Source organism: Procambarus clarkii, chromosome 70, assembly GCF_040958095.1.
Source record: "Procambarus clarkii isolate CNS0578487 chromosome 70, FALCON_Pclarkii_2.0, whole genome shotgun sequence".
NCBI lineage: Eukaryota > Metazoa > Arthropoda > Malacostraca > Decapoda > Cambaridae > Procambarus > Procambarus clarkii.
Window position 1 is genome coordinate 30,190,226 of NC_091219.1, and position 24,016 is coordinate 30,214,241.

The window sequence follows — 24,016 nt, forward strand, 5'->3', positions numbered from 1 at the left end:
GAAGTCGTATTCCCAAAGGGCTACTCAGTTTGGAGACGTGACAGAAAAACTAGGAAGGGAGGAGGAGTGGCTATGCTGGTGAAAGAACACCTGAAGGTAAGAGTGTTAATAACTGAAAACCCTCGTGATATTGACATAATGGCATTGCAGTTCTGGAACCAAGATGATAAGCTGATAATTTTAAATGCCTACAGCCCACTAGCAAGCAACATGTGGACAAAGGAAGAACTGAATGACAAATGAGAGGGCTTCATAATGGTCATGAGAGAGATTATGGTAAAAGCTGACAAAGATAAATCCCGATTGTTGGTACTGAGGGACTTCAATTTTAAGGCAATAGACTGGGAGGCCTACGAGGCAAGAACAGAGGACATTTGGACAAGCAGATTTGTAAACCTCATCTTGGAGACATTCATGTATCAACAAGTCAAGGAGGCCACAAGAATGAGGGAAGGGGATGTTCCGGCAATACTGGATCTATTATTCACCAGGAAAGAAGAGGTATTTGACATCCAGTACCTTCTTCCCTTGGGAAAAGAGTGATCACGTCCTCTTGGACATTAAATACGCTTTGCAATAAATTCTAGTAGAGAATGGGGACACTGAAACAGTTGTTAAACTCGATTTCAAGAGAGGACGCCATGGGGAACTTAGAAATTTTTTTCATGGGTATAATTGGACAGACTTGTTGCTAGGTAAGGAAGTAAATGAGATGTATGCTGTATTTTGAGAACAGTATAGCAGACATGTAAATCAGATCCAGGCCTTTTCTATAATTCATTAAAAGCAAGCTGCAGGCAAAGGATAATATTCAGAGGTTGATAATGGGGGACATACACAGAAGATGAAAAGGAAATATGTGAAACATTAAACAAAAAGTTCCAAAGTGTGTTTGTACAAAATGAGATCTTGAGGGAACCAGACACAATAAGAATTCCAGAGGACAACATAGGTGTCTAGAGATGAAGTGAAACAAATGCTCTTGGAGCTAAGTAAGAACAAAGCAGTTGGCCCAAATGGAGTTTCACCATGGGTTCTGAGAGAATGTGCAGTTGAGCTCAGCATACCACTTTGGCTGATTTTTCAGACATCCCTGTGTACAGGAGTTGTAGCAGATGTGTGGAAACAGGCTAACGTAGTTCCAATCTACAAAAGTGGAAGCAGGGAAGACCCCCTCAATTTTAGACCGGTATCATTGATAAGTGTAATAGTTAAAATATTGGAAAATATAATAAAAACTAAATGGGTAGAACACCTGGAGAGAAATAATATCAGACAGACAGTATGGTTTTCGATCTGGAAGATCCTGTGTATCGAATTTACTCAGTTTCTATGATAGGGCCACAGATTTTACAGGAAAGAGATGGTTGGGTTGACTGCATCTATCTGGACCTAAAAAAAGGCTTTCGACAGAGTTCCACATTAGAGGTTGTTCTGGAAACTGGAAAATATTGGAGGAGTGACAGGTAAGCTTCTAACATGGATAATAAAATTTCTGACTGATAGAAAAATGAGGGCAGTAATCAGAGGCATTGTATCGGACTGGAGAAATGTCACAAGTGGAGTACCACAGGGTTCAGTTCTTGCACAGGTGATGTTCACTGTCTACATAAATGATCTACCAGTTGGAATACAGAATTATATGAACATGTTTACTGATGATGCTAAGATAATAAGAAGGATATGAAACTTGGATGATTGTCATGCCCTTCAAGAAGACCTGGACAAAAATAAGTATATGGAGCACCACGTGGCAAATGGAATTTTATGTGAATAAATGCCATGTTATGGAATATGGAATAGGTGAACAAAGACCCCATGCAACCAATAAATTATGTGAGAAATCCTTAAAGAGTTCTGATAAAGAAAGACATCTAGGGGTGGTTCTAGATAGTGCGGCGACACTGAAATGTGTATACTCGTTTCAGTTTTCTCACCTTAATTCTCGTGCTATGTCGTTCGTTTTGGCATCATTGAGTTCGCAGTTAAATTCCCTGCAGGTGTATATGCATATAATGTCCAAAAGCCATGCGTGTCTCACAACAGCAAAGCCTAAATTCGGCAAAAGTTACCTGTGGCGCACAAAATCAGTAAAATGTGTATACAGTATTCATTTCAGTTTTCTCACCTTAATTCCCGTGCTTAATCATCATATCGTATCATCATATCGCATCATCATATCGCATCATCATATCGCATCATCATATCGTATCATCATATCGTATCATCATATCGTATCATCGTATCATATCGTATCATCGTATCATATCGTATCATCATATCGTATCATCATATCGCATCATCATATCATTCGAGTTCGCAATTAAATTTCCTGCAGGTATATATGCATATAATGTCCAAAAGCCTGACGAGACTCCCAGCAACAAAGCCTAAAGTTACCCATGAACGAGCACCAATTTGCACACCCCAACCTAATGTGTGTACTCGTTCAGTTTGATGACATCAATTTTCGTGTTACGTCGCTCGTTTTGGTATCAAATTGTTTGCAATAAAAAGGTGCATATTTTAAAATTAATCTTAGAATAATAGAGCAATAAATAGAATTTTAACAAATATTATAATTTTGGACGCTCATCATCACAAAATTATTTATATCTTTCATCAAATTGTTCACAATCTAAAGGCATGCATTTTAAAACTAGTCGCATAATATAATAATAGCACAATAAATAGAATTTTAACAAATATTTTAAAGTTTTGACCAAAAACGTACAGCTGTATTTATAATCTTTCAAGTGTTCTGGCATCAAGTTTCGTGTTACATCTTTCACTTTGGTATCAAATTGTGCGCACTCTAAAGGCACTCATTTTGAAACTATCCCCAAGTCTATCGGATAAAAATTGAATTTTATACAAATATTTTTTTGTGATGGACGTGAGCACAGTCCACTACTAGGACTCGAGAGAAAAAAAAGTGGACGCGAGCAGTGTCCAAAGTGGGGGATAGTGTTAATATGATTGAACAAAAATAAGCCATCAGTTAGAACAAAAAAGATACAAAATATATAATCCTCAAATTAATTTTTAAATACATTTTCCATTTGTAACCAAGACTAACTTACTAGCAAGTCTTATAACATACAGTATAATATTTTATTACCTTGATGGGATTAACATCAGCTTCAGTAAGGTTCGTACGCAACAGGCGGACTCCACAATTTATATCAAATCCAACACCACCAGGAGAGACAACTGATTTTGGATCATCCATGTCAAAAGCTGCCATATTACCTGTTAAAAAAAAAAAAAAAAAAAAATATAGTGTTGAATGTAATGAAACGCCATTTTCTGGGTGAGACCGGAGGCTTCCCGGAGCTAACCGGGAAGATACGAGATGTATTAGACCCTGGCATCAGTCAGTGCACATGGAGTTCTAGGCCTACTGGGGACCACACGCCAGAACCTGGCCCCCTCAGAGAGGCACAAGGAGCAATCGCCTATAGAAACACCCGTGGTTGAAAGCATTTTATGTCTGCCATTGACAGAGTCAGTCACCCAGAAAGGTAAGCACCCCAAAACAAACCCCTATTCTGGTTAAAATATTGCTACTAAAAGTTGAACTAGTGGATAGAACTCCCCAAATGAAAATGCGCAAGAAGTCATCACGACACTGCGTCTCTCTGCGCAACACCCACCCTACCTCCCTGGGAGGGGGGGAAAGGGGGGATCCCCAGACCCCCACACCGGCTATCCACACCTCGGTTCTCAAACGATGTCAAAATAGTTGAAAAACCTCAGACCAAAGGGAGGGAGTGTTGCCGGGGTGCCTCCGGGTCTCGCCTAGAAAAAGGCGTTTCATTACATTCAACGCTAGTTTTCTGGGGGGGGGGGGGAAGCCCCATCGGCTCCCTGGAGCTACTTACCCAAAGACAAAACAAGAGGGTCTTTCCCGGGAGGTGGTCAGCCCTCGCTACCAAATGCGAAGTCAAGACAACTGGCTGCAACCACCAACCCAATGCGATAAAGGCCCAACTAGGCCAAGGAACATTGACAAGGTAGCGAGCGGCCAGGACCCTCTCTTTGACACGCAGCAGCCATGGCACGCAGGTAGCGGCTAACAGCCACAACTGGACACAACACATGATGCACCCCTGTCCTAACCATCCACGCATCAACAACCCAAGGACCCCTCTGGAAAGAAGCATTCTCAGCAGCATGAAGGTGTCATTCTTCGCCAGAAAAGGAGGAGACGACTGCAAACGAACAAACCTACCACCAGGACCAAGAGCAGAAACCTCTGCGCCGGAAGAGAGCATGAAGCTCCCCGACCAGACCCCAAGAGGCCAAAGCAAACAAGAAAAGACCCTTGGAAAACAATCCTGAACCGAAGATGCCACCACAAACCGAGGAGAAGAGAGAAATAAAAGAGCACCCGGTCCAACAACCAGGACACCTCAGGCAGCGCATGAGCAGGCCGGAGGTGAAACAACAAACAAGACAAACAAACAAACAAGCCAAACAAACAAACAAGACAACAAACAAGACAAGACTTGCGGAACGGCGCAGAAGTAACATCAACGCCGAACGCAAGCTGCAGCGGCTCCACCAGCGTCGCACAACCTTTTGTGGTTCTTTTAGGACTGTCATCTTATGCTGAAAACTGTTGCCTCGTATAGTAATTACCTAAGTGTAGTTACAGGATGAGAGCTACGCTTGTGGTGTCCCGTCATCCCAGCACTCTGTCATATAACGCTTTGAAACTAATGACGGTCTTGGCCTCCACCACCTTCTCACCTAACTTGTTCCAACTTTCTACCACTGTTTGCGAAAGAGAAATATAAGAAAATTCACTTTCGCAAACAGAGTGGTAGATGGTTGGAACAAGTTAGGTGAGAAGGTGGTGGAGGCCAAGACCGTCAGTAGTTTCAAAGCGTTATATGACAAAGTGTGCTGGGAAGACGGGACACCACGAGCGTAGCTCTCTTCCTGTAACTACATTTAGGTACCGTAATTACAATACGAGGCAACAGTTTTCGGCATAAGATGACAGTCCTAAAAGAACCACAAAAGGAAGGACAAGACAACCTTAACAGAGCAGTAAACCTATGAATGGATAAGAAATAATGAAGGACTACCAGGAAACTTCATACTGCCGTCGAGACGAAGCACGTAGGTGGGATACCATCAATGAAGCTACCTGCTCACCATACAAGTGATGGTATACTAGTCAGAAAGACCAGACGCAAAGACGCAAGGAGAAGATCAAACAAGTCACGTAATGAACTGGACTGATCAGCTGAAAGAGGTAGAGCTGCGGGAAGACCCTTGGGTTCGGACACTGAGCAAGCAGCGCCTGAAACCAAGGCTGGGCCGTCCACCAAGGAGCCAAGAGGACTACTCTCCCTCTGCAAGTCTCTTAAGTGAGCCAGGACCTGGAGCAACAGCTGAATCAGGGAAAAAGAGGTACAAGTAACCCCACCTTGACCAAACCTGCCGCAAGATAACGACCCCAACAGCCTCACAGTCAGGGAAGGGCACCACACACAATGGGAGACCCCTCGACCATGCCGATGCGAAGAGGTCCACCTCTGGGAGCCCATACGTCCGGCCAAGCCAACTGAATGAGTCAGCATCGACCATCAATTCCGGGGACAAGGGAATGAACAGAGACAGGCTGTCCGCCAGGATGTTTGAACCCCCCCCCCCTCCCTGAACATGAACGGCCAGGAGAGCCAAACCTCGAGAACTCAGCAGACAAGTCACCCAAAGCAACCAGTCCCAAAGAGCCAAGGATTGCATCGAACCCCCTCAATTTAGGCAATGAACCACAGAGGAGCAGTCAGAATGGAGCTGGATCGTCGATCCGTGAGCGAGCCGAACCCTCCGAAACAACATCCACACCGCCACAAACTCCAGCACCATGCTATGGGCCCGACAGAAGTACTGATGCCACCGCCCCTGGCCGGCCCGGTGAGCACTGGTCACAAAGCTCCAGCCAAGAGACAACGCATCCATGAACACATCGAACAAAGGCTCTGAACCCCGGTGATCCTCTAAGGAAGCCGAAGTCATCGGCTTCCTTAGAGGAAGCCGATGACGTAGCAGCCAACACAAGGCACCCAGAGCCCGAATGCAGCGATCGCGAGAGAGGCAAAAGGGACGTCCCCAAATGAACCAGAACAGTTGACAAATCCAAACCCGACCCGACGGGTAGACCATCACGGCAAAGTTCAGGCTCCCACACAAACCCTCGAGCAACTGCCATGTGACCTGGGAGTCCCCCAGAAACAAGCGAAGGTGGTACTGCAGCCGAAGCAGAGCCTCCAGAGGAAGAGACGGGGATGGAGTCTGAGAGTCCCATACAAGACTATGCCAAGACCCAACCTGAGAGGGAACTAGATGGGACTTCCTCCAGGTCATCAGGAACCCGAACATAAGAATAAAAGTAATAGCAGAATGACTATTGGCCCATACAAGGCAGCTCTTCTAAAGGACCGAACCCAGCGAGCTGTGAAAGAGCCAAATTCCTGGTAAGCAGACACGCGGACCGGCTGGGAGCCAACACCAGCTAGGCCAGAACCCGAACACCTAAAAGACAGATGGGCCACCACGAACCAGGTAAGGTGTGTGAAAACGTGAGGTGTCAGATTCAAGCCGAATGGAAGGCAACGAAAGCAGTAACCCTGACGCCCCACAACAAAACCGAGCTAGTTCATGAACCTCGGATGAATCGAGAAATGCCAATATGCGTCCCGGAGTTCCAGGGACGCGCAGTTCCATCCAAGAGCCCGGCTCCAGAAAAAGACACGTGGAACAGAGTAGTCATCCGAAAGGAGAGGCAATATACCCATGGGCTCAGACGGGACAAGTCGAGAATGAACCGGAGGTCAGCACAGTCCTGTTTCGGAACCAGAAACATGCGGGAACCCACCTGAGGGACAGGGTCGTTTCGACCACGCCCAGGCGAACCCACTCCAAGATAACCCAACACAGCGCAGGAAAAAAGAGGCCTGCCCACCAACCCTGAACCCCCTGAATAGGAGGGGGGCCACCCAACACCACAGCAGGCCGCATGAAACTACCCGAAAAGCCTACAAATCGTGGGACCAAGTGTAAGCAAACAGCGCGAGCCTCCCTTGTATTGCCCCGTCAATGGGACGAACCGCAAAAGGACCAACACCCCTTACGTGAACCCGACCTCCACACAGAGCGATCACCACGCTGACCAGACGAAGACGGTTCTGAAGGCTGCACCAGCTCTGAATCTGGCACCACTGGCCTATCATGACAAGGGGAACCCGAGCTCTGGCATGACCTTTTCGGGAAGACTGACCACAGGCCCCCCGGAGAACCAACAAGCCTGACATGTGAAGACAACTGGAAGAAGCTGCCTGCAGATACTGCACTACCGCAGACTCAGTAGACAGCAAAGGACAAAAAGATGAAGAAAACCTAAGAGCCAGGTCACAAGAGGATTCCACAGAGGTAGCAAACACCTTTTTGCCAATGGGAAACAAAAAAAGCGACACCGCGTCCCAGAGAATTGGTGTAATTACCTAATTGTAGTTACAGGATGAGATCTACGCTCGTAGTGTCCCGTCTACCTAGCACTCTGTCATATAACGCTTTGAAATTACTAACGGTTTTGGCCTCCACCACCTTCTCACCTAACTTGTTCCAACTGTCTACCACTCTGTTTACAGAAATGAATTTTCTTATATTTCTCCGGCAGCTTTGTTTCGTTAGTTTAAATCTATGACCTCTTGTTCTTGAAGTTCCGGGTCTCAGGAATTCTTCCCTATCAATTTTATCGATTCCTGTTACTATTTTGAATGTAGTGATCATATTGCCTCTTTTTTCTTCTATCTTCTAGTTTTGGCATATTTAATGCCTCTAACCTCTCCTCGTAGCTCTTGTCCTTCAGTTCTGGGAGCCACTTAGTGGCATGTCATTGCATCATTGCCAGTTTGTTGATGTGCTTCTTAAGATATGGGCACCATACAACTGCTGCATATTCCAGCTTTCGTCAAACAAAAGTTGTGAACAATTTCTTTAGTATTTCTCCATGCATGTATTTAAAAGCAATTCTGAAGTTAGAAAGTGTAGCATAGGCTCCTCGCACAATATTCTTAAATTAATGTGGTCCTCAGGTGACAGTTTTCTATCTAGAATCACCCGTAGATCCCTTTCTTTGTCAGAATTCTTTAAAGATTTCTCACATAATTTATAGGTTGTGTGGGGTCTATATTCTCCAATTCCACATTCCATAATATGGAATTTATTCACATTAAATTCCATTTTCCAAGTGGTGCTCCATATACTTATTTTGTCCAAGACTTCTTGAAGAGCATGACAATCATCTAAGTTTCTTATCTTCCCTATTATCTTAGCATCATCAGCAAACATGTTCATATAATTCTGTATTCCCACTGGTAGATCGTTTATGTAGACAATGAACATTACCGGTGCAAGAACTGAACCCTGTGGTACTCCACTTGTGACATTCCTCCAATCCGATACCTTGCCTCTGATTACGGCCCTCATTTTTCTGTCAGTTAGGAAATTTCTCATTCATGTTAAAAGCTTACCTGTCAACTCTCCAATATTTTCCAGAACAACCTCTTATGTGGAACACTGTCGAAAGCCTTTTTTAGGTCCAGATAGATACAGTTAACCCAACCATCTCTTTCCTGTAAAATCTCTGTGGCTCGATCATAAAAACTGAGTAAGTTCGTTACACAGGATCTTCCAGATCGAAAACCATACTGTCTGTCTGATATTATGTCGTTTTTCTCCAGGTATTCTACCCATTTAGTTTTAATTATTTTTTCCAATATTTTGACTATTACACTTGTCAATGATACTGGTCTATAATTAAGGGGGTCTTCCCTGCTTCCACTTTTGTAGATTGGAACTATGTTAGCCTTTTTCCACACATCAGCTACAACTCCTGTACACAGGGATGCCTGAAAAATCAGTTTAAGTGGAATGCTGAGCTCAGGTGCACATTCTCTCAGAAATCATGGTGAAACTCCATCTGAACCAACTGCTTTGTTCTTACTTATTTCCTTGAGCATTTTTTCCACTTTGTCTCTAGACACCTCTATGTGCTCTATGTGTTCTCTGGAATTCTTAGTGTGTCTGGTTCCCTGAAGATTTCATTTTGTACAAACACACTCTGGAACTTCGTTTAATGTTTCACACACTTCCTTTTCCTTTTCCATGAACCTATTTCCCATTTTCAACCTCTGAATATTATCCTTTACCTGCAATTTGTTGTTTATGAATTTATAGAATAGACCTGGTTCTGTTTTATATTTGTCTGCAATCCCTTTTTCAAAACTTCTTTCTGCGTCTCTCCTCACTGCCGTGTAGTTGTTTCTCGCATCTTTGTATCGCTGGTATGTTTGGGGGTTTGGTCTCTTCCTGTATTGATTCCATTTCTGTGTCTTTTGGTCTCTTGCCCTCTCGCAATTTCTGTTGAACCAGTCCTGTTTCCTAGTTCTGCATCCCTGTTTTGGTATAAATTTTTTTGTGCCTTCACAAAACTTGACATACATCTCATTCACTTCCTTGCCTAGCAACAAGTCTGTCCAACTATACTCACTACAAAATTTTCTAAGGTTGCCATAATGTCCTCTCCTGAAGTCGGGTTTTTTAACTGCTTTAACCACCTTCCAGATGATGCACGCACCGCCGAGACGCACGCAACAGACCCAGGATTGGCCCTAAGCGCCTCCACTTCCTCCTCAAGCCAGTCCAAGGACAGCTCAAGAAGGAAAAAGAACCGCAAGACCGATGCTAACAGGCCATGGGTGCAAAAGTCCTCGGTGACCAGGGCAGCTGAGAGGGTGGGAACCTGCACGTGATGATGCACAATTGCCAACATCCCATGGAAGGGCAGGGGTGAACAAGCACATATTTAGGTGCTCAAAGGGGCAGTCCTGCAAGCCAGGACAACTACAGAACCTCATAATGAACCCAGTAAGGAAAAAGATGATCCAAACATGAAGGAAGAAAGATCCATTATGGAGGAGTAATCCGGGTCATGCAGGAGGTAGGCTGCAGTGGCCTCCCGCATCACATGAGGCGGGATGCGGGAGGCCGAAAACCTCCGAAAAGACTGGACCAAAGAACCCAAAGAAGCACAGAACCGAACCCAGGGAGGGATTGACGCCAAATCCAACTCATACAAGGGAGGGGGGGGGGGGACAGAACAACCTTCAAACTCGCACGAAGCCAGAGGGGACCCAAGGGTTGCATCCATCAGACCAAAGAGCCCCTGCGGGGCTTCCCGGGTCCCTAGTCACGCAATCTCGCTAAGGGAAGCTCAGGCAGGGTACTACTAACCAGCGCCCAAAGATACCAATCAAACTGCTAAAGCTGAACCCCTAAACCCCTGGGATGTGTACACTCACAGGGGCCTAGTGCAGGACCACCAAGACATAAATGGGTTTGATCAAAATAAAGGGGCAGAACACCTTCAATCCCCACCAGGCAGGAAAACAAAAACAAAAGAAAAACAGGACACTGTACCTAGGCAGAACAGAGTTGGCAACTATGAGAAGTGAAAACTAGCTGCACAGTACCCTGCGCCTCAACCAGTGACAAAACTATCCCCTACCAAGAGGCAAACAATAGTGCAAGAAACACCCCAGCTGACTCCACGGGCGGTCAATCACCGAGCAGCAAAAGACCTTGTGAAGGTAGACTCCAAGGCGACTTGTGGAAGGTGGCCCCAAGCCCCAAGGGCAGTACTTAGAGGGTGTCTAGGAAAGGGGACCCTAGGCACATGCAGCCCGAGTACTTGTAAATTAACACCTGGCTCATGCACCACCAATAAGACAGCACCACACTACAAGGCACAAAACTGGAAGCATAGGAGCCAAAGGCGCATGACCTTGCCAGTTCACATCAGCCACAGTACTGGGGTGTGGATTGCCGGTGCAGGGATCTGGAACTACCCCCTTTTCCCCTCCCAGAGAGAGGGGAGGGGTTGTGCAGACGATGATACAGTGACGTTTTCATTTGGAAGGTCTGTCCACTAGTTCGGCTTTCAGTAGCAATATTTTAACCAGAATAGGGGTTTGTTATGGGGCGCTTACCTTTCTGGGTGCCTGACCCAGTCGATGGCAGGCATAGAATACTTCCAACCACACTGGGGTTTCTATGGACCGTTGCTCCTCAAGGCTCTCTGAGGGGGAAGGGCAGGTTCTGGCTTGTGGTCCCTGGTAGGCCTAGAACTGCATGTGCATTCACTGATGCCAGGGTCTAATACATTCATATCAGCCCGGTTAGCTCCGGGAAAGCAAAGGGGCTCCCCCCCATTAAATATTACATTTTCAATTTGTTTGTGACCAGTAGACAAATTTTTACATCATACAGTATATCACAAAGTGGAATAAAGAGAATCTACTTTTAATAATACAAAAAGAGTAGTTATATTTCTGTAAACTATAAAAATTTGATGAAAAATTAAAAAAAAATGAAGTTTAGTAACCAAGGCCTAAAAATGCCATACAGTATATGAACATCAGAAAAGCTTTTAACAATCAAGGCAGGCTGTTGATCTTCTAGGAAAGAACCTTGGAAAAAGAGACTGGAGTGGGACAACAAGCCAGAAGAGCTGGGAACAAAGGCTGAACTGGCCACATGGATTCCGAAGGATGTAGCCTGCAAAGGTCTCCAACATGTCAAGCACAGGATAAGGCAGCATGGGAGAAAAGTGCATACAAGATCACTGATAACTGTCTGGCAAAATGCACCCACTGCAAAAAACCAGCGCTGAATGTAACGAAACTTCCATTTTCTGGGTGAGAAAATAGGTGAAAACTAACTGTGCAGTACCCTGTGCCCCTACCAGTGACAAAAACTACCTCCTACCCAGAGACAAACAAGGGCAACACGACCCCAGCTGATTAAGGGCGGCCAAGTACCGAGCAGGAAAAAAGACAGCGGAGGTAGATCCCAAGGTGACTTGTGGAAGGAGGCCCCTGAGCCCCAAGGGCAGTACTCACTGGGCACTTAGGGAAGGAAACCCTAGGAACATGCAGCCCGAGTACTGTTGAATATTACATCTGGCTGACACACTACCTGTAGAGACAGACCATGCCACAAGGCACAGTACAGTAACTGAAAAAACCGGAGCCAGAGGCACCTGACCAGCCAGTATCACATCAGCCAAGTTGAATCGGCGGTGTGGGGGGTCTGTGGCTTCCCCTTCCCCCCTCCCAGGGGAGGTGGTAGGGGGTTGCACATGTATGTACAGGTAATCCCACTTCGACCAGTCCTACCAAAAGGCATCTACCACGACAGCCTTGCAGTCGGGGAAGGGTGCCACATAGATCGGGAGACGCTGAAATCGATCGTATTATCTGGCAGAGCCAAAAAATGTTGTCGGCGTAGATCGTCCATTCCGTGGACAGAGGAATGAACCGAGACAGGCCATCCGTCAGGACGTTGGACACTCCCTGGATATGAAACCCACTAAGAGCCAAACCCTGAGAAGTCAGCAGACGAGCCATTCGAAGTGACCATCCCCAAAGAGGCAAGGACAGAAGAGAACCCCTGCAGTTCAGGTAATGAATCATTGGAGTCCGAATGGAGCCAGATGGTCGAACCCAGAGTGACTTGAACCCTCCGAAGCGAAAGCCAAACCCCTGCGAAAATCCTGCACTGTGCTGCGAGCCCAACAAAAGTATAAACCCCACTGTCCCTGGCTGGCTTGGTGAGCACTGGTCACAAAGCCCAAGCTGATAGACGACGCGTCCGTGAATACATCAAGCGTTTGGGTAGGCGCCAAGGCACTGAACCTCGAAAAACCCCGAAGAGAAAGCCAGCGGTGCAGCAACTGATGCAAGGCCCCCAGAGGATGAACCCAGCAATCGCAAGAGAAGCGGAAGGGGCAGTCCTGAAGGAACCAGAGTAGACGCCGTAGCAAAACCCGACCCAGCGAGTAGACCAGCATGGCGAAGTTCAAACTCCCGCACAACTGCTTGAGCAACTGCTGAGTGACCGGGGACCCCCCCCTCCCCAGAAACAGGCCAAGGCGGGACCACAGCCACAGCAACGCCTGGCACATGTGGCAGAGCTTCATGCTCTTCTCAAGCGCAGTAGTTTTTGCTCCTATGGTCGTGGTCATAGGTTTCTTCGTCTGCAGCTGTCTCCCTTTTTCTGGCGAAAGATGTGCCTGCTGCTTTCCGAAGGGGTCCTTGGGTTCTTGTCTCGACTTCGTGTTGAGGAGTGGTGCACTGTCCGCCTCCCGGGTATGTCCCCTTGTTTTCTTGGGTAGTCTTTGGTGAAATAGCTCCGGGAAGCCGTAGGGGCTCCCCCCAGAAAACCAGCGTTGAATGTAATGAAACGCCATTTTCTGGGCGAGTCCCGGAGGCTCCCCGGCACCCTCCCGCCCTCCGGTCGGCGTTTTTTTCGCGGTTTTGATATCCAGCCTCGGGACTGGGGCGGGGATCGCCAGCGTGTGGGTCTGGGGCTTCCCCTTCCCCCTCCCGGGGAGGGGGGGAGCTGCGCAGACATGCAGCGCGGCTCATTGTGACGTCATGCTTGTTAATTCGTTTTTCTTGGGGAGTTCTGTCCACTCGTTTGTCGAATTTTGTTGTTAACCAGAATAGAGGGTTTGTTTTGTGGCGCTTACCTTTCTGGGTGCCTGTCCCAGTCGATGGCAGATATAGAATGCTCCAAATCACATGTGCAATTCTATGGGCCATTGCTCCCCGTGCCTCTCCGAGGGGGCCAGGTTCTGGCTCGTGGTTCCCGGTAGGCCTAGAACTCCACCCACATCGACTAATGCAAAGCAGTTAGGGTATCCATATCAGCCATGGATAGCTCCAGGGAGCCGTTGGGGCTCCCCCAAGAAAAAACAAAACTACCACCCCATGACTAAAAGTGAAGAGAACCCTAAACAGACAGCTGACACAGTCCCTTATGCCTGCCAACTGGTGTCACTTGTCACCACACCATATGGAGTAAAGCAAGCAGCTTGGGAACTACTCCTGCAGCTACAGCAGTAGACAACAAGATCAAGGAGCAAGAATCCCCAGATCAAGATCAACTGGTAACTGCTCAATGAATATCGCTTGCATCTCTCAGGAATAGAAAAACCCCATCACGTGAATGAGTTTTGTAGTCCACCACAATCAATACTCGAGACAACTTGGGCACTTTAAAGCAGAGATGTCATGTACCTTTTGTAGAAAAGGCAGGAACAAATAGAGCCCTTGACAGCCGAGACTGAAAAACCCCAAAGCAAGACCTTAAAAACCAGGGTGCTTCCTTTCATTCAACTGCCTGTATGTCAAAAAAGCTTTCCCTTGTCCAAAGAAAATAAGAAGTTGTCCAAACCACACACTAGAAAATGAAGGGATGACGACATTTCGGTCCTGTCCTGGACCATTCTCAAGTCGATTGTGATGAGGACAGGAGTCAAGGCAATAAATAGGCAAGAGAAAGATGAGGAGAAGAGAATCTTAAGAAAAAGCAAGGCAAAAGGTACGCACAGTAAGGTGTAATAAAAGGGATAGTAATAGGAATAAGAACATAAGAACAAAGGTAACTGCAGAAGGTCTATTAGCCTATACGAGGCAGCTCCTATTTATACCAAGCCAATAAGCAGGGGATAGTAAAAAGTAAGGGATCGTAAGAGAAAACAAGGGAAGAAAAAGAAAGAAGGAAGGAGAAGAAAAGAGAATGGAAGGGTAAGCTTATGTTAGGTCACATTTGTTAGAAAGTTTAGAGCATTTGCATATATACCTGTGAAAGGAAAGAGTAAACAGCAACAAAGACAGGACTCAAGTTCATGTTCGTGTATTAGAGCCGATTCAACAAGACGGCAGCTGCGTAAAGTAGAGGCAACAAAGATTATTTTGGAGGAAGACCAATCAATAGAATGATTAGAATCACTAGGATGACAGAAGAGAGCATTGTTTGTCTGCAGACTTAACACTTCTTTTGTGTTCTTAAAGTCTTTCATTAAGTGTACGGCCAGTTTCACCAAAGTATTGGAGAGGACAAGACGAACATGAAATAAGAGTAGACACCAGCAGCATTAGAAGCAGGGCAGTGTGAATTAGATTGCTATGAAGTGTGTTAATTTGTCGAAAGGCGAGCTTAATGTCAAGAGGACGAAAGGTATTGGTAAAAGTTTTGAGTTCAGATATGAAGGGAAGGCAGAGCACAGTGCTAGCTACTAGTGTTGGAAGCAGGTTTAGGATGAAAATTTTTTTTGTTTAGCTTGAGAATAGGCACAGTTGATAAAATGCAAAGGGTAACCAAGGCGAGAGAATGATTTGTAGATAAAGGCGATTTCAGAATCAAGAAACTGAGGGTCACTGATGCGTAGAGCACAGAGGGAGAGAGAGACGAGGACACTTTTCTTAACAGGAGGATGGTAGGAAAAGAAGTGAATGTACATGCCACTATGCATGGGTTTGCGGTAGACAAAGACAGAACCCGGTCACAGAGCTGTGAACGTGAACGTCAAGAAAAGGAAGGAGGGAATTAGATTCCCATTCAACTTTGAAATGGATAGAAGGAGCCAGATTGTTACGAGAGGAGAGAAAGGCTGGAAAAGACCAAGGTCATGAGGCCATAAAGCAAAGATGTCATCAGCATAGTGAAGCCAGAGAGAGAGACGAGTATTAATAGAAGCTGCCAGAATATAAATAGGAGCTGCCTCATATGGGCCAATAGGCTTTCTGCAGTTACTTTTGTTCTTATGTTCTTAGTCCTATTATTATTCCCTTATTACACCTTACCTTGTGTACCTTCTGCCTTGCTTTTTCTTCCTCTAAGATTCTCTTCTCCTCATCTCTCTCTTGCCTATTTATTGCCTCGACTCCTTTCCTCATCACAATCGACTTGAGAATGGTCCAGGACGGACCGAAACGTCGTCGTCCCTTCACTTTCTAGTGTGTGGTTTGGTCAACATATTACTCCCACGTTATTGTGACTCCTCATCTGCAAAATAAGAAGTTGTCTGCCACACAGAATGAAGCTGAGACCTTGTACTGTACCATATCCAGGAAACAAAAGAGGAACCATACTCAATAGTTAGGATCAAATTCATCCATCTGGTCCTGATTTCACAGCAAAATCCTGAGGGGAAAAGACATAGTAGACAAAGACAGCCTAAAAAAAAAAAAAGAAAAAAAAAGGAGGTAGGACAAGGGGACATCAGTGGAAACTGGACATGCAACTGAATTGTAGAAAGAAAGTTCTCACTCACTGTATGGGTGGTAGGCATGTGGAATGCACTCTAGGAAAATGTTGAAGCCCATTCCATATACAAATTTAAGAAGTAATATGATGAAACATGGATGTTGAGGGGGGGGGTAATTAATGCATCAGGTAAAAATGCATCACCCACTACTTCGTGCAGCAACCCCCCCCCTCCCCAAAATACTTCGTGCAGCAACCCCCCCCCCTCCCCAAAATACTTCGTGTAGCTCGTCCTCCCACTACTTCGTGCAGCTCGTCCTCCCACTACTTCGTGCAGCTCGTCCTCCCACTACTTCGTGCAGCTCGTCCTCCCACTACTTCGTGCAGCTCGTCCTACCACTACTTCGTGCAGCTCGTCCTACCACTACTTCGTGCAGCTCGTCCTACCACTACTTCATAACACCAGATGTGTAATGTCTTGTGAATTGTCACATAGAAGCAAAGTTCATTCATTCACTCATTAAAAACAAAAAACATTTCTCAATATATTTAACAAGATAATTAAAAAACAATGATAATTAAAAACTTACCAATAGCAAAGCCATATCCTGAGTGAACATCAGGCAAACCAACAGATTTTCCAACAATGCCAGGAAGAGCAGCAACATTTGCAATCTGCTTCATACCAGGTAAAAAGCCTCCAATTGATCCTGGACGGCAAGCATTCCTCAACTCGTCAAACATTAATTTTTCAAGATGGTCATTTACATAAAATATCCCTTCTACCTGCAAAGATAGAAAATTAACATATATATTACAGTATTTAAAATAAAAGTCAACAATTGGGCAATATTCTTGCATATTCTCAAGTTACTTGCCCTATATTTTCGATTAAAAAATTAACTCAAAGAAGGGTTTTCAAACTGGGCTCCTATGGTGGCTCCCTCTTGCTGGCCACCTGGAAAACTACTCCCAGTTTGAGTCATACCAAACCCTTGCAAGTTATTATGAGCCTACTGCAGACCAGACGCCAAAATATGTTCCCTCTATAGATGCAAGGAGCCGAGGAGACTAGATCACTCAGGCCACTAGATCACTAGATCAGACAGGGTTGTCTTCCTTGGTGGGTTCAGGTTGCCATCCCCAAAAAACTCCTTCTGTGGAGGGTCCCCACCCTAGGCAGTACATGGGTCTTTGATTCCTCTATGAAGCTCTGTGCACAGGGGTAGGGGTGGGGGTGGTCTGGGTTATTCTTCCTTGAGGAGTCACACAGGAGTTAGAATGTTTGTTTCACAGTGAAATTTGCAACCTTCACAGTCCCATTTATCCGGAAGCCACATTCAGTGTTAGTTGTTCTGTTCAGTGAGTAGCCCGTTGTACCCGGTGTTCCTGCTTACCTTTTATCTTTGGAAACTGGCAAGATTCTGGCAGTCTTCAGTAGAGTTCAGGGCCAGGATTCATTGAGTAGTTACACAAGTACTTATGAACCTGTACAGTCAATATTTAGCGGCTTTGTTTGCATTTATTAAACAGTTTACGAGCACCAAAACTTTCCAATCAAATTTTGTTATTATTATAAACAGCCTCCTAGTACTTCACTGCTCAAACTATTTAATAGATGTAAACAAAATCGCCAACGACTGAGAAAAGATGTACAGGTTCGTAAGCACTTGCATTACTGCTTGGTGAATCCTGGGCCACGATTGGCTGGCCTTCTGAGCTTGCCCTTCCAAGTTGCAAGTTTAAAGTATGTGCCTTGGCCTTATTGCATAGTGATTGTCACTCTTACTACCTCTACTTTGCCATCTAATTGGGTGGATAATCTCTGCATCAGTGAAGCCTGCAAATATTATTCACTGTCTGTTTTGACTCTGCTTCCATCCAGTTTGGGAAGGGGTCCCCATCCTTTAGGGGTGTCCCACTCTCCTCCTATACACTCCTCCCCATCTCAGTCCTCTCTGGCCCTACCCAACCCTACATATACTGGTATCATTTGTGTCATGGGCTAATCAGCCAGCTACAGTTTTACGGTTCTGTTATGTTATGGTGTGGTGTTGACGGGATGCCCATGTTGGCCATCTTGTGTTTTCTTGATTCAGAATTAGGGCAATTCGTGAGTTTTCCACCTGTTTTCCATCTTGCCCATGTTTCTTTTTCCAGGTCCTATTTTGGGGACCTGGATCTGGTGTTTCATTGTGTTTGGGCTTCGAAGGTTGCTCCTTCCACATGGCCGAGAAGGCAGTTTAGGGACCAGAATAATTTGCCTACACCAAAGCCTGACAATATAAAGCCCCAAAATGCCAAGGACCACATCGCACCCCCGAGGTTCAGACAATGAACCACCGGGGAACAGTCCGAATGAAGCCAGATCGTTGATCCGCGAGTGACACGAATCCTCTGGAGTGACACCCACGCAACCGCGAACTCTCGCACCATGCTGTGAGCCTGACTGAAGGACAGATCCCACCGTCCCTGGCCGGCTTGGTGAGCACTTTCCACAAAGCGTCAGCCAAGAGACGACACGTCCGAGAACACATCGAGCGAGGGCTCAGGTAGGCGCCAAGGCAATGAACCTCGAAAAACCCGAAGAGAAAGCCGGCAATGCAGCAAGCGATGCAAAGCCCCCAGGGGCCAAAGCCAGCCATTGTGAGAGGCTGAAGGGATGTCCCCGAAGGAACCAGAACAGCTGACGAAACTTCGTCGGCCATCATGGCAAAGTTCAGGCTACCACACAAATCCTCGAGCAATTGCCGCTTGACCCAGGAGTCCCTTAGGAACAGACAAAGGCAGTAACGCAGCCAAAGAAGAGCAGCGGGAGGAAGAGACAAGGAAGCGGTCCGAGTGTCCCACACAAGACCCAGCCAAGACCGAACCCGAGGGGGAACCAGATGGGACTTCCACCAGTTTATCAGGAACCTGAACCCGGCAGGCTGGGAAAGAATCAAATCCCTGGCGAGCAGACACGAGGACTGGCTAGGAGGCCAAACCAGCCAGTCATCGAGATAGGTGTTTGGGTTCTGGCCTAACAGAAGGAGGTGGGCCACAAACCCCTGACAAAATACGGCGTGTGAAAATGCGAGGCGCCAGATACAAGCCGAATGGAAGGCAACGAAAGCGGTAATCCTGATGCCTCACAACAAAACTCAAGCCAGTTCCTGAACCTCGGATGAATCAGAATGTGCCAATATGCGTCCTTGAGGTCCAGGGACATCATTGAAGAGTCCAGCTCCAACAGAAGACGGACCTGGGACAGAGTAGTCGTCCAAAAGGAGGGGCAATAAACCCACGGGTTCAGACAGGACAAGTTCAGTATGAACAGGAGGTCCACACAGTCCTGTTTCGGGACTGGAAACAAGCGGGAAACCCACCTAAGGGACGAGGACGTTTCGACCACCCCCAAGCGAACCCACTCCAATATGACCCAACAGCGCAGGAGAAGAGGCCTGCCCCGCCAGCCCCGAACCCACCAAACGGAGCAGCAGCCACCCAACACCACCGCAGGCCACAGGAGACGACCCGAAAGGCCCACAAATCATGGGACCAGGCACGAGCAAACAGAGCGAGCCTCCCCCCGATCGACCCGCCAACGGGACGAACCGCAAAAGGGCCGACGCACCTTACGAGCATTTAACACTTTCGCGCTCTCGGCGCTCAAAAAAAATCAATACCCCAGATGCTTTCGGCACTTCGCGCGCCTACGCGGTAAGACCGAAAAAGTGTACACTCTTTTGACTGTCCTGACAATAATTGAAGGCGCACGTATTTAAATTTGGTATCACTGTGTTCGCAATGAAATTGTCTATAAGAGCATACCTATAAAATGCCGCCCAAGCATAAGGAGTATCAACACCAAATAAAAAACTATGCAGATCACTCGCCGAGAGCACCAAACAGCAACAAAATGTTTCCACTCTCTTAATGGTTGTGAAGCCTACAGTTGTCCTACATCGCTAATTTTGGTATCATTGGAATCGCAATAAAATTCTCTACACGGACATATGCATATGAATGTTTAATATAGGTAATTGCCCACCCGCAAGAGTGTGTGAAGTGGAGAGTAGTTAGCCGCGAGCGCACTGGCGAAAACACAGGGGGGAAATCATGCTTGGAAAGTTTACATTTATACGTTTCCTGACCCTACTTTTCTATGTACGTATTTCTTTTTTATACCAATGTGTTCGCAATAAAATTTTCTGTAAGATGAAATGTATAACATTTGTACAAAGCATGTGTAAGAGAAGCGCCAAATATAGAACCACGTCGCTCAGTATGCGTTCGCGGCAGAAACGAACGCATTGTTTTCGTTCGTTTGATGTTTGTCATGTTTATACTTGTTGAAACATATTATAATTTGTATGACGGTGATCGCATTAAAATTCCCTACACAGACATATACATAACACATACAAATATTTCCCACGTGTTGGATATATCAACGGCTAAAGGGAACCCACTGCCACACGGCCGCCACACCCAGAGCCACACCTGCCACACCCCCAAACATACTTTGTGTTTTTTTTTTTTTTTTACTCATAGAAGTTTATGTGATATAATATTCATTCTGGTCCCAAAAAATTCGCAAATAAATTCTCTACAAAACGTATATAATATAACTTCTTATAGATAAAAAATTCCAAATAGGTGTACTTACCCTGTCTATGTTGATTGAAGATCAACAGTTGAGCATTTTTTCTTCACTCCACCATCTTCAGGCTTCTGATCCTGAAGTTGCTCATCTGATGTTTCTTAGGTGGAGTGAAGCTGTTGCCGGTGGTTATTTTTTCTCCACCCAAAATATCTTTCTTCGGTGGTACCTTGTGTAGCAAGGCACAGTGCCACATCACAAGTTTTACATCCATATATCACGTCCCTCCTTTTGCCAGACTTGAAACAAACACGGCATCTTTTTTTTAGCCAAGTGCACGAGTTCATGCGTCAACTTGTAGTTGAGACGTTGTTCTGAATCTATAATTCTTGTATTTCTTGGATGCACTGGAGGAATATTGTCTTCTACAGGAACCACCAAACTTGTAGTAGAATCTTCTATGAAATCAGAAACATCAATTGGTTCTATGTCCTCAATGTCCATTTCAGAATTTGTGGTTGATGAGTGGGCTTGAGGTGTTGAGGTGAACAGAGGACGCCTCGCACCAGATGGCCCGGGTGTTGAAACTGCCGCGTCAGCAGGAGGAGCTGCGCTGGCATCTATGTCGGGAACATGTGGTATGCTTGTTGTTGTTGGCCATTCCTCGTTGTTCCACGCCAATAAGGCTGAGTCATAAGGCTAAGGCCAATCTGAGAGTATCCCCATCCATTTCGGTTAAAAAATGGAATTTATAGAAATATTTTTTCGATGGACGAGAAAAGTAGGCTGGTATGCCTATCATGTTGCAGCAACCTTAACCTAGCATGCAATGCCTCAGCTACTCGCACCCCCATATCATGATCAGTAGCTTGGGTGAACTGGAGCGCATACAAACAACAACCTTCTCATGACTTCGGGTCAAAAGAATCACCAACCTAACAGGCAGCATGGTGGAGGCACAACTGGCGATTGTCACCCTGAGACAAGGGAACAGCACACCATCAACCTCGCAGAAAGCGAATGGGGACTCAAGGGCCGCATCAGACTACAGAGCCCCCACAGGGTTTCCCCTAGGGCCCCTTATCCTAGTTAACACGCTAAGGGAAGCCCAGGCAGGATACAGCTAACCTGCACTCCAAAACTACCAAACTGCTACAGGCTGCACCCTCGGAACGTGTACACTCGCGGGGGGGCTAGTGGAGGACCACCGAATATCAATAGGGCACTACCAACCAAGAGGCAGACCCCCCCCCCCCACCAGGAAACAAAAACAAAAAGAAAACCCCGCAAGAGGACAACATGCCCAGGCAGAACAGAGCCAGCCGATATGAGAGGTAATGACTAGCTGTGCTATACCCTGCACCCTTACCAGTGACGAAAATTATCTCCTACCCAGAGGCAAACAAGGGCAAACCAAAACCCCAGTTGACAATAAGGGCAGCCAAGTACCGAGCAGTTAAAGACACAGCGGAGGTAGATCCCAAGGTGACTTGTAGAAGGTGGCCCCAAGCCCCAAGGGCAGTACTTATAGGGCACCTAGGGAAGCAAACCCTAAGCGCATGCAGCCCGAGTACTGAAGAATATTACTTCCGGCTCGCACACCACCCATAGATACAGTCCACGCCACAAGGCACAGAAACAAACAAATTCCAGAACCACAGGCACACGATATGCCAGTACCACATCAGCCAAGAACTGAAGGGTGGATCGCTGGGACAAGGGTCTGGGGCTCCCCCTTCCTCCTCCCAGGGGTGGGGGGGGGGGTTGTCCAGACAGTGGCGCGGCAACGTGATAACATCATGCAAGTTGGAAGTTTCTATTTGGGGAGTTCTGTTCACTCATTCGGCTTTCGGTAGTAATATTTTCACCCGACTGGGGGTTTGTTTTGGGGCACCTACCTTTCCGAGTGCCAGACCCGGTCGATGATGGACACACAATGCTTCCAACCACACGGGGGGGTTTCTATAGGCCATTGCTCCTCGCGCCTCTCTGAGGGGGCCAGGTTCTGGCTTGTGGTCCCCAGTAGGCAAGAACTCCATGTACATTGACTGATGCCAGAAAGCTAATACCAATATATACATATACTGGATAGCCTGGATAGCTCCCGGGAGCCGACGGGGCTCCCGCCAGAAAAAGGCATCATGAAACCAGAAACCTACAAAATCTATGAAGGTTTTGATATATGGGTCGTTTAAAATAATTAAGAAAAACTTACATTCATATTTGGCTGGAAACCCTTCTTGATGCGCCAACTATTGGGAGTCAATTTTTCAAGGAATTTCAGCTCTTCATTATACTGACGCACAACCATCTTTACTTGTAGCAATATATTTCAACTGGAAAATAAAGAATTTCTACATTATAATTTTGCCAAACAGTTACTGTAAAGAAAGTATAGAAATACTGTATACCGTAAAAAAAAATTTAGTACAATATTTCACATTAATTAGTGAATGGCAAGTGATAGAGAGAGGGAACGGAGCGAGCGTGCGTGCTTGGCAGAAAACAGCAGTTATACAAGTTGGTCAACAGTGTTTGAAAACATCAGGATATGGGTTGACATTTAGGGGGTAAAAGGTATATTAAATCGTGTTTATTAGGTAGTACTGTACTTAGTTTTTCTCTTTAACGGGTTGAGAGAGGTACAGCCTTTGACACGATTGGAGAGGTCATTCCACATTCTTGGTCCCTTAATTTACAGAGCATATCTAGTTTGGTTAAGGCGCACTCTTTGAGTATCAAATAGTATTTGTTTCTGGTGTGGTGCCCATGGGTTCTGTTACAACCTTCTGGGAAGCATTTAAGGTCAGGATTGACATTACAGTTCAGAGTTTTAAATATATAGAGAACAGTTGAGAGGATGTGCAGTGACTTAATATCTAACATATTCAAGGATTTAAGTAAGGGTGCAGAGTGCTGTCTGTGGCCAGAGTTTGTTATTGTTCTAATAGCAGATTTGTGTTGAGTAATTACAGGACGTAAATGATTTTGGGTAGTAGAACCCCAAGCACAAATACCATAATTGACATAAGGATAGATGAGAGAGTAATAGAGCATCACCAAAGCAGGGCGAGGTACATAATATCTCATCTTAGAAAGAATGCCAACAGTTTTAGAAACTTTTTTGTGCTATATTTTGAATGTGGCCCTGGAAATTCAGCTTGTTATCAAGGAGCCTAAGGATCCTCAATAGGAAGCCAAAATACTGGCAACCAGGTTTGCAGAAAGAGCAACCACAGTAATCAGCTTCCACCAGATGTATTAGCATTGCAGACAGGATTAGAGGAAGAAAGGTGGCAC

At 45.9% G+C, this 24,016-nt stretch overlaps 1 protein-coding gene across 1 annotated transcript in view; it reads right to left on the minus strand.

Annotated features, from left to right (window-relative positions):
• RtcB (RtcB RNA ligase) overlaps window positions 1-24,016 on the minus strand; it is a 77,867-nt gene that overhangs the window by 49,725 nt on the left and 4,126 nt on the right. Inside the window, exons 2-4 of the mRNA XM_069311864.1 lie at window positions 22,932-23,052; window positions 16,722-16,917; window positions 3,122-3,252 (exon numbers count right to left, since the gene is read on the minus strand). Coding sequence (XP_069167965.1) covers window positions 3,122-3,252; window positions 16,722-16,917; window positions 22,932-23,027 — 423 coding nt within the window. The 5' untranslated portion in view covers window positions 23,028-23,052. The remainder of the gene's footprint in view (window positions 1-3,121; window positions 3,253-16,721; window positions 16,918-22,931; window positions 23,053-24,016) is intronic.